At 51.7% G+C, this 10,812-nt stretch overlaps 1 protein-coding gene across 1 annotated transcript in view; it reads left to right on the top strand.

Annotated features, from left to right (window-relative positions):
- Positions 1-6,588: 6,588 nt before the first annotated feature.
- Positions 6,589-10,812, top strand: part of Ltbp4 (latent transforming growth factor beta binding protein 4) — a 34,577-nt gene continuing 30,353 nt past the window's right edge. Inside the window, exons 1-4 of the mRNA XM_017803422.2 lie at positions 6,589-6,745; positions 8,745-8,803; positions 8,942-9,068; positions 9,579-9,688. Of these exons, the coding sequence (XP_017658911.1) occupies positions 6,609-6,745; positions 8,745-8,803; positions 8,942-9,068; positions 9,579-9,688 (433 nt within the window). The 5' untranslated portion in view covers positions 6,589-6,608. The remainder of the gene's footprint in view (positions 6,746-8,744; positions 8,804-8,941; positions 9,069-9,578; positions 9,689-10,812) is intronic.

Here is a 10,812-nt window from a genome sequence, read left to right on the forward strand (position 1 = left end):
CACTTTGCGTTCTTAAGTTTTTGAGGTGGCCTTCAAGGAAGAGATGGAAATGTAAGAAACAACCAACTTCCAGGTTTTAATTCAGAAACATCCGATCCCTGGTTTTAGCAAACAAGAGAATATACTTGCTTACCCTCTCCTTTTACGCATGGCTGGATCCAGGGGTTCAAACACCTAGAATGACTTTCCACTTCTTGCCTTTCTTTTTTTATTATAATTATTTTTATTTTATGTATGTGAGTGTTTTACCTGCATGTATGTAAGCACACCACATGTGTGCAATGTGCATGGTGGCCAGAAGAGGGCATTGGATCCCCTGGAACTGGGGTTACAAACAGTTGTGAGCCATGTGGGTGGTGGGAATCGAACCCAGGTCCTCTGCAGGAGCAGCCAGTGCTCTTAACCACTGAGCCATCTCTCCAGCCCCTGGCCTTTTCTTCTGGGATGCTTTATCTGCAGTCATGTTTTCCCCTTTCTGTGACAAGATGATACCAGAAAGCTTCTGTTCCAGTTTGTCTCTCCATTGCTATGACAAAACACTCTGACCAATACCAACTTGGGGAAGAAAGGGTTTATTTGGCTCATATCTCTCAGGTCACAGTTCATCACTGAGGGTGCCCAAGATAGTATGAAACTAAGGGCAGGAACCTGGAGGCAGTAGCTTAAACACAGACTGTGGAGGAATGCTGCTTACTGACTTGCTCCCCTGGCCCATGCTCAGCCTGCTTTCTTTTTTTAAAATATTATTTTTATTTTATGTGTATGAGTGTATTGTCTGCATGTATGTGAGTGCACCCGTGTCGTGCAATGCCATGGAGGTCAGAAGAGGGCTTCAGATTCCCCTGGAACTGGAGTTAAGGATGGTTCATAGCCTCCATGTGGGTGCTGGGAATAGAACCTGGGTCCTCTGCAAGAGCGGTCAGTGCTCTTAACTGCTGACCATCTCTCCAGCCCCTCAGCCTGCTTTCTTATACAGTGCAGAACAACCTACCCAGGGGTGGCACCACCCGCAGTGGACTGGGCCATCAAACATCACCCAAAAATCAAGAAAATACCCCACAGGCATGGCCACAGGCCAGTCCAATGGAGGCAATTCCCCAAATGAGGCTCCCTCTACCCAGGTGTGTCAAGTTGACACTAAAGCTATCCAGCACAACTCCTTCCCTGTTCCTTCCTTCCTTCCTTCCTTCCTTCCTTCCTTCCTTCCTCTTCCTTCCTTCCTTCCTTCCTGCCTTCCTGCCTTCCTGCCTTCCTGCCTTCCTTCCTGCCTTCCTGCCTTCCTGCCTTCCTTCCCTGTCTCCTTGCTTCCCTTCCTTCTCCCGCCATCCTTCTGTCCTTCCCTCCCTTCCTTTCTTCTTTACTTTTTTCCTCCTTGCAGCAAAAAACATCTCAGAACTGAGCTAGATGTGGAGGCACACACCTGTAATGCCAGCACTCAGGAGACTGAGGCAGGAAGATCTCAGATTGTGGTGGTTAATATTGTCAACTTGACAGGATCTAGAATCTCCTAGGAGACAAGCTTGAGGAGGAATCTAGATTAGGTTAGCCTTGTGCATGTCAGTGAAGGATTGTCCAGATCAGGTTAACTGATGTGGGAAGACCCACATGGAATGTGGCAGTGCTGTTCATGGGCCGGGGTACAAGGCCCAATAAAGAGAAAGGGAGCTGAGCACCAGCATTCATCTCTCCGATTCCTGACTGCATAGAAAATGTGACCACCTTCCTGATGCCTCTGTTGCCGTGACTTCCCCACCATAATGGATGGACTCCTGAACCACCAAAATAAACCCTTAAGTAGCTTTCTTTTTCATGGTTTTTCTGTAGTCCCAGCTGGCCTTGGGACTTGCCTTGAAGGCAAGGCTGGCCTTGAACTCACAAGAGATCCAACTGCCTCTGCCTCTGCCTCCCAAGTGCTGAGATTAAAGGTGTGCACCACCAAACTCACCCCCCTTAAGTCGCTTTGCCAGATATTCTGTCATAGCAACAAGATAAGAAAGTAATAAATTGCCAGGCGTGGTGGCGCATGCCTATAGGTTGTAGGTCTCAAAAAGACTAAACAAACAAACAAACCCCACAGGATTGGTTTTCATGGGTTTGAACTGAGTTGGGTGACCATTCTCTCTTTTTTGGGGGGGGGCATCTTTTTGACACAGGGTCTCCCTGTAGTCCCATCTGGCCCAGAACTCATTATATAGACCAGGCTGGCCTCGAACTCCCTCCCAACCTCATAGGTCTTTGGGATACGCCTGCCATCATGTCTGTTCCAGATGTAACAACTTCATCTGGAAGTTTTTACATCTTTTCCTTAGCTCAATGAAGAGGAAAGAAAGACTAGGGGCAAGGGGTTTTAGAATATGCCAATTCTGGGGCTGGAGAGATGGCTCATCAGTTAAAGAGCACTGGCTGCTCTTGCAGAGGCCCTGAGTTCAATTCCCAGCACTGACATTATGGCTAACAACCATCTGTAGCTCCGACTCCAGTTCTAGGGGCTCTGATACCCTCTTCTAACCTCTGTGGGCATTGCATGACACAGGTGCACTTATATACATGCAGGCAATATTCTCATACACATAGAATAAAAATAATAATATATATGAATATGCCAATTCTAGAATTCCAGTTTCTAGAATGCCAGAGTTCCTGAAGCAGTGCAGAAGGGTCCAGAATGCCAGGGAGTCCAGAAGCCAGGGTTGTTATGGAATGTTAGTGTATTAGCAATACTAGAGTTGTCGCCTGCACAGCATGGAATCCAAACTGCATGTTTCCGACAAAAACACCTAGAAAAGGACCAGAGTGGTGAACTGACAAGTAAAAGTGCTTGCCATACGAGCCTGAAGGCCTGAGTTTGAGCCCTAGAACCCTCCTGGAAAGATGGATTCCATTACTCACGTCTGTAATCCCAGCACTCCCACGCTGAGTTGGGAGGTAGAGACGGAGAATTGGTCAGAAGCCTCTGTGTGTGTGTGTGTGTGTGTGTGTTGTGTAGTGCAGGGGCAGAAACGAGAGATGCTGTGTCAGTATTAGGTGAAAAGAGAGAATCGGTTCCCAAAAAATTGTCCTCTGACCTCCACACTAATATCAGGCTGTGGTATAACACTCTGCCCCGCCCCCCGGCCTCTACTACTTAAAAAAATTTTAAAAAGACTTAGGTCTGGAGAGACAGCTCTATGGTTAAGAACACTGATTGCTCTTCCAGAGAACTCTGATTCAGTTCCCAGCACCCACATGGTGGCTAACTGCATCTCCCTCTTCTGGCCACCACAGGCTTTGCATTTACATACTTACAGGCAAACCACTCATACACATAGGCAGAGGTCAAGGGATGGTACCTGTAAATCACTATCAGAGTTCTAAATATTAGAGAATACAGAAAGGAATGTGGATTTCTTTGATGCAGAGAGAACAGGAGGTATTCTGGGCTCTCAGCCCTTGCAGGACACCAGAGAAGTTGTTCCCAGTTCAAGAAATCTGCATGACCACAACCCCAGTGCTGCCCCTCAAACTGGAGGCTGAGGCAGGAGGATCAAGAGTTCAAGGTAATCCTCAGCTACATAGTAAATTCCAGACCAGCCTGGGCTACTCAAAACCCTGTCTCACCCTTCCCCACCCCTACAAAAGTCAAAGTGGCAGGGAGTCTGGATTGTCAGTAAGTCCTGAAGACAAATGAGAAATCTAAAAGGCCAGTGATTCTAAAACCTGAGTGTTTTGGAATGTCCACGGATCTCAAAGTCTGGGATTCTTTTTCTTTTAAATGCCAAGACATTTAGAACACTGGGTCATGTGTGAATGGTAAGAGTTATAGAGAGGGGGGCTGGAGAGATGCCTCAGTGGTTAAAAGCACTGACTGCTCTTGCAGAGGACCTGGGTTTGATTCCTAGCACCCACATGGCGGCTTCTAACCGTCCTTAACTCCAGTTCCAGGGGAATCTGACGCCCTCCTCTGACCTCAGCGGCACTGCATGACAAGGGTGCACTCACATACATGCAGGCGATACACTCATACACATAAAATAAAAATAAAAAATAATTAATTAATAAAATATTTTAAAAAAGAGTTACAGAGAGGACATGGGATCTACCATGTCAGGAAATCTAGCCTGCTTGGTAATTATCCCAGGTCTTGAACACTGAGCTCATTTTTCCATGCCAGAGAACTCTTATGATCATGATTCTAAAAGAAATAGTGTGTTATCAAAATGAAGAGGGTTTTTTTTTTACACTATGAATAAAATAATATGTGGAAGAGAGAGCAATGTGGAGAAGATTCTGGAAAGCAGCAGTCTAGCGCTCTGGGGGACTTCTGAAAGGTTCAGATCAGACCAGAATCTGTGGAATAACATAAATGTAATATAAAAATAGTAAAGATTAAGGCTGGAAACTCCAAATTCTGGGGGGGAAGGGAAGCCAATGCCATCCCCGGAAGTCGCAGTGGTGAGCCAGAGGCTGTTGCCTAGCAACGAGCATTGACAATGCCCTGGATCTCAGGCAGAAGGGAGAAATTTCGGCAGCGCCCCCAGCAAATGCTCCAGCCACAGGGTAGGATGTGGGGAGTGGGGGCACAGGTGAGGGGCGTGCTGTCCCTCAGGGTCACGTGAGCAGGGGTTTGGGGGGCCACATAAAGACAGGGTCATGGAACACAGTGGGCAAAGCCAGTACTACATCATCGCACTGGGTCAGCCCAAGAATAGCAATGAATAAGTCGTGAACGCCATCGTTACTGTTCCTGGGGCCCATATGCCCTTGGACAGTGGGTAGGCCCTGATTTCTAGGTGTCAGTGTGGGATGGAGGTATGAACCGCTGGGGGTGGCAGTCATGGTGTGAACGTGGCAGTGTGAGTCAGCCTGTGTAGTTCTTTGCATCGAGGGATGAAAGGTGCATGCTGTACACCTTCCGTTGGAAGGAGTGGGCTTGGATAGGACGAAGCTGGATCATTTCCTGTGTGTAGTCTAAGGAGGGCTGTGCAGTTAGAGCCTGTGGCCCTAGTACTTTGTGTACACAGACCCAGTACAGCTGGGGGCGGGGCCAATGCTGTAATCAAACTATATGCTCTAATTAAACTGCTAGCTGGGTGTGGTGGTACCTGCCACACGTGGGAAGCAGAGGAAGGAGGACCAGGAATCCAAGGCCAATTCCAAGCAAATTCAAGGAAAAAAGGAATCAAACTGCAGAAAGAGCTGGGAACTCCGAAGTGAGGCAAACATGGAAAGGGTGGGGTTTGGGATACTAAGTGTGAAACTGCCCCCCTGGGAAGGAAGGTGACAAGTGACGAGGGGTAGAGGTCTAAAGCCCTGGGGATTTGTGAGGCTGAAAAGAGAGGGGGGAACTTGAGGTTTTGTTTGTCTGAGACAGGCTCTTACTATGTAGCCAGAGGCTGGCTTGCAACATGCTGTTAAAGCTGCTGTCCTGGAACTTGCAGAGATCGCTGTGCCTCTGCCTCCCAAGTGCTGAGATTTCAGGGCCATGCTGGAGTGGAACTTAAGTTTATAATGAAGGGAATAAGTTGGGCTTGAGACCCACTGAGTTAGGAGGTTGTGAATAGGGTTTAGAGCTTGGAACCCACTAAAGTTTGTGTGCGTCCGGCTTTGCTAAGCCCCTGTATCCTAGGGCTCCCCACAGTGGAGGAAAGGAAGGGGGTGTGGGTCTCCAAGAAGAAACTCGATTATTCTAGAGCTGTGAGTACTTTGGGGGTGGCTTTTGAAAAGTCAGGCAGGGAAGGGGTTCTGTACCACGTAGAGGCTGCTGCAGTGAGGGGTGTGGGAGGGGCAGATCCAGGAGTCCTCTGGAAGTGGAGTCTGGGTCAAGGGAGCCTGATTTCACTAAGGGGCAGAACTTGGGAGGGACAAGCTTTTGCAGATGGTGAGCCTGGGACAATGGACAGGGCCTTGGGAAGAGACTATCTTTCTGTTAGGCCTAGGGTGAGCCACAGAGGTGGGACCCGGGCCTGATGCAAGATTACTATTCCAATCCGGAAATCTTTTTTCGCCTGGATGTGGGGGCAGGGGAGGAACAAGTTACTATGAAGGCTGACCTGGAATTTACCATCTTTCTGTCTCATCCTGGACAAGTGTTGGGATTACAGGTGTGTGTCACCAGGCCCGGCTCATCAGCAAAATGAGGTCCCTTGCCTGGAAAGATGGCACCAATTATATACCAGCTAGACAGTTAAATTCGGACAGAATTGTCCCAGAACTGTGCACGACAGGAGAGGCCTGCTAGTCTGATTTGGAGGACCTAGACCCTCCCTGAGCATCCATTCCAGTGGAAACCACCCGGGTCAGTTGGGCCTTTGCTCTTGAGAGACTCTTTCAGTTAGTACCTGAGTCCGGACTCTTTTTTCCCCACGTCCTGAAGAACTCTAGGCCCCCAACCACCCCCGCCCGGCACCTGTCCGCTTAGCCCCTCCCCTGACGCCCCCGGATTGGCCGCGCAGGGAGCACCGGCAGCGCAGGGCTTTGATTGGCGGGAAGTTATGCAGCCCACGGCTTGCTTGGTGGAGAAAGTGAGTCGGCCTCCGGCTGGGGCGGAGGAGGGGGCGGGGCTGGGGCCAGGCTGATCTGGACCCACTGGACACACTGCCTGCCCGGAGCTGGACTCTGCACCCGACACGATGCGCTGGCCTGGTCGCTGCAGCCGCCGCCCCCTCATCCTGATGCTATTGCTTTCGGCCACCACCTCTGCTAACGACCCCAACCCCAGCCCCAGCCAGGCCGTCGAGGTCGCGGTGGTCCCGGGCCACCCGGCCGGGTAAGCCCTGCTGCGTTCTTTTCTTGTGTACGCTGCACCCAATAACTCTGCTGGTCCTGGAGAAGCAGGAATACAAACCAGATGCTTCGGTAGGAGGATGCAAAGGCCAAAGCTCTTGGATTTATTAGGAGCTCCTATTTTGTAGGGGTGAGAGTTCATTCGAAAAGTGATGAGATTTTGAAAGGAGGGGGAGTCCCTCCAGTCTGAGGGGGATAGATAAGGCTCCAGAGACCTCCCAAATTGATTGGGGGAGATACCCCCTCCCCCAGTTGATACCGGAATATGGCTTCGAATTCTCTTAGAATGATAGAGATGGAGGGGGAGCTGGATTTGCCCAAGTTTCTTGGGTATTCAAGAAAGAGACGTGTTGGAAGGTTTTGGCGAAACATTAAGGAAAAGGGATAAATTTTGGATGTATAAAGGATCTGGATTAATTTAAAAAGACTTGGATTTTTCTGATGGATTTGAAGGACGTGGGCTCAGGCTGCTGGCGGAGGGACTGGGGGAAAGTTGCATAGAGGTGCCTCAGGTTTTACCAGGATGAATGAATGACCCATGATTTCGCGGCGAGATCCAGGATATCTTAGAGATCGGGGGGTCATAGTCAACCATCTTGTCTGTGGGTGACAAGGGCGAAGGAAACAGTCTGCCCAGCACCCTCCCGCCCTGAGCCCGGCAGCCCTGCGCTCCGTTACAAAGGCCCTGGGCTCCGCTCCCGCCTCGGTCTCTGGGAATGCGTTTAGTAACCCGAGCCGCACCGGGGGCGGGGCTGGGAAGGGGTTAACCCGAAGAAAAAGCGGGAGGGGTGGGAGACAGGATTGGGGGAGTCTCAGAGGCTCCCCCAGAGCAGCGTGCTTCCTTGCTGAGCCCCTCTCATCTGGAACGGGTCCAGTCATTGGATTCTCTTGTTAGCATCTTCCAGTGTCCTCCTCTCCAGGCCCGCGCGTCCGCCGTCATCCCTCACCCCCCTTTAGCTTGGGGATAATGGACTTGTCTGGGGGCCCTCTGGGTTACGACACTTGCAGTAGAGCTGAAGGCTCGGAGAGCAAGCAGTAGGGGAGATCTGTCCAGGAGAGACCCCCGCTTCCTGTCGGTTAAGCAGGAAATTGAGGCCCAAAGAGCAGGAGACGCTGGCTGCAGGATGCACAGCGTGGAAAGGCAGGAACCGGCTAGAACTCAGGCCTTGGGATTCCAAATCCTGAACTTCAGTATCCTGTTCCACCTCTGTACCGCGTTGGACCTGCAGTCAAAGGCGAGACCACGGTGTCTAGCCACTGAGGTCTGTGGACGTGGCGCCACCTGCCGGCCAGGCTCAGGATGGCAACTGAGTCCCGAATCCGAAAGAGCAAGTGGGCGGAGTTCCAGATCTCAGACAGCCGGGGTTTGGAAATACATTTAGACATCTCTTTATTGTTTCTTAAAATGATTTTTAGCTGGGTGTAGTGGTTCACATGTGTAACGTTATCTTTAGAGAGGGCTGAAGCAAGAGGATTGCTACGAGTTTGAGGCCAGCCTGGGCTACGTAGTGTGTTCAGGTCAATCTAAAAAGATTTTGTTGTTGTTTGTTTTGTTTTGTTTTGCTTGAAACAGGGTTTCCATGTAGTCCCAGCTGGCCTAGAACTCGCTATATAGACCAGGCTGGCCTCTGTCTCACAGAGATATGTCTTCCTCTGCCTTCTGAGTGCTGGAATTGAAGGTGTACTCCAACGTGCCTAGCCTCAAAAAAGAAAGAAAAGAAAATTTAAAGCAATTTAAAATACATTTTCCAATAAAACTTATTTCATAAGACACATAAATGTAAGTTCTGTGTGACTTTTACTCCTAGAAATCTAAGCTTGTTTGGTGGGGAAACTGAGGCATGTAGAGAAGTGCAAGTTAGTGTCACATCTATTTGGAGTTCCTTCTAGTCTTGTGGTCCCTTCTCTGTCCTAACCTGTGTTCTCCTTTGGGGAGTCCTGGGGTTCTAGGGACTGAGCAAATTCCTCTCCCCTATTCACAGAGTTGCTATTTGTCGCTGCTGCCTAAGCCAGACACCTAGGAGGGGCGGCTGCACACAAGGTAGGTTCTTTCAAGTGGGATACAGGTGGGGGATGGAAGGGAGAGGGGCTGGAGGCTCCTTTGCCAGATGGAGAGATGGATGGGTTTGATAAGGAGGCTCAGCCTCCCTCCATCCCCACTAAGTTCCTGTCTCTGAAGCTTCCTGCAGGGTTCTAAACTGCCCACCTGCAAAGTGCACAAGTCTCCATCTGTGCCTGACCCCAACACCTTCAGTGCCAAGCCCCAGCGTGAAGAAACAGGTGTCCCTCAACTGGCAGCCACTGACGTAAGTGTATGATCTCTCCCCTGCCAGACTGTCCCTTGTCCCTCAGGGGCACCTAGCTTTGTCCCACAGCGCGCGTGTGCACACACACACACACACACACACACACACACACACACACCTTTCACTATCAATCTGTTTTCATTTCTTCCTTTTCCTGTCTGGCTCAATCACTGGGTCTTTAAATCTCCATCTGTTTGTCTCTATGTCCTCTGTTCTGTTCATCCCCGGTCCTCTTATGAGGCTTAAGTATCCCCTCTCCCTGTTTCTAAGTCTTTCCTCTCCTGTCCTCTCCCCTCACTCCATTCCCCCATTCCCCTTCTTTTCACCCATAGTCTTGTCATTTTCCCCTCCAAGTATATCTCTAAAGAACACCCAAGCCTGCTCCCCATAAAAGGAGTTGGTCAAGAGCCACCACTGGTAGAACTGATGGCTTAGGAGCCCCTGCCCTTGAAGGGGAGGGGATGTCAATTGAACTACGGTGACAGCCTCTTCCCCGCCCCTCCCACCCAGTTTGCAGGAGGCTCGAGCCCTGCTGAAGCGAAGGCGGCCCCGAGGGCCGTGGGCCCGGGCACTACTGAAAAAGAGGCCCCCACATCGCGCCCCTGCCGGCCAGTCCCAGGGTAAGAACATCCGCCCTTCCTCCGCTTGGGGGCCGGGGGGTTCCGGGCCAGATAAAGCCGTCTGGTTCCCACGGTGCTGCCGCCGCCTACCCGTCCCCCATAGTAGCTCAGCCCCCCGCCCGACGCGGCCACCTCTAGGGACCCTGGCGTCCGGCAGTACGAGGTGAGCCCGGGACAGAACTAGACGCAGGCCAAAGGCGCTGACCCATGGGGTGGGGCCGGGAAGCCAGGCGTCCGGGCTCCCGCGACTGAAGTGAGGGGGGCAACTGGCCCAGCGGAGAGAGAGGCTGAACCAGCCCAGACAACAAAAGCGATTGTGCGGGTTGGCGCCTGCCCGGGCACTGAATGCTCAAGATTGCAGGACGGCTGGGGGCCAAAGGCCACCCCCTCTTACTCTCCGGACACTCCCTTGACCCCACTTCTACTCCAACTCGTACCCCCTAACTACAACACCCTCTAGACTCGACCACCCTCAAAAGTTCCCCTCCTGCTGTGGCCTTCAGCCCAGATGTGTCCCCTCCTCCCTAAAGTTTTCCAGATGTGGGCCCTGGGCCAGAAGTGAAAAGAGACCCCCCCCCCAGCCCAGAACCTGACCCATCCATCCTTTCTTTAAACATCCCGGCCTCTCCCTCCAGGTGTACAGAGTCCTGTCCTGATGTGGCATCTTCAGGTGTAAACCCCGTAGCCTTCTCCCCAGGATCAGCCACTCCCTAACCATTCTTTCATGTGCCCCTGTGCACCGGCCCTTCCCCTCTCCCGCAGATGTACCACCTGGCTGCCCAGATGGGCTATGATTATCCCCTACTTTGGACGAAGCCCCTTTCCTGGTGCCTAGTTAGAGGATCAGCCTTTAGCTGACTCCCCAAATGAGGCCCCCACTCTTTATGGACTTCCTCTGTATGGATTGAGTTCTGTCTGGGGGGAAACCCGCCCGCCCCCACCTGTTCCCTTCCCGGCTGCTTGCCTGCCAGCCCCATCCACTTGTTGGAGCTCCCGTGGGAGCAGAGGGGTCGCCCCCCCATTCCCCCTGTGAGTCTAGCGCCTGGCCTTCGCGCCTCTGGCTAGTCGCCCAGCCCCACGCGCCCCCGCGCGGCCGCCGGGGAGGGAGTGGTGGGGAGGGGGGG

This window comes from Nannospalax galili, unplaced genomic scaffold (genome assembly GCF_000622305.1).
Source record: "Nannospalax galili isolate Female #2095 unplaced genomic scaffold, S.galili_v1.0 scaffold886, whole genome shotgun sequence".
Taxonomy (NCBI): domain Eukaryota; kingdom Metazoa; phylum Chordata; class Mammalia; order Rodentia; family Spalacidae; genus Nannospalax; species Nannospalax galili.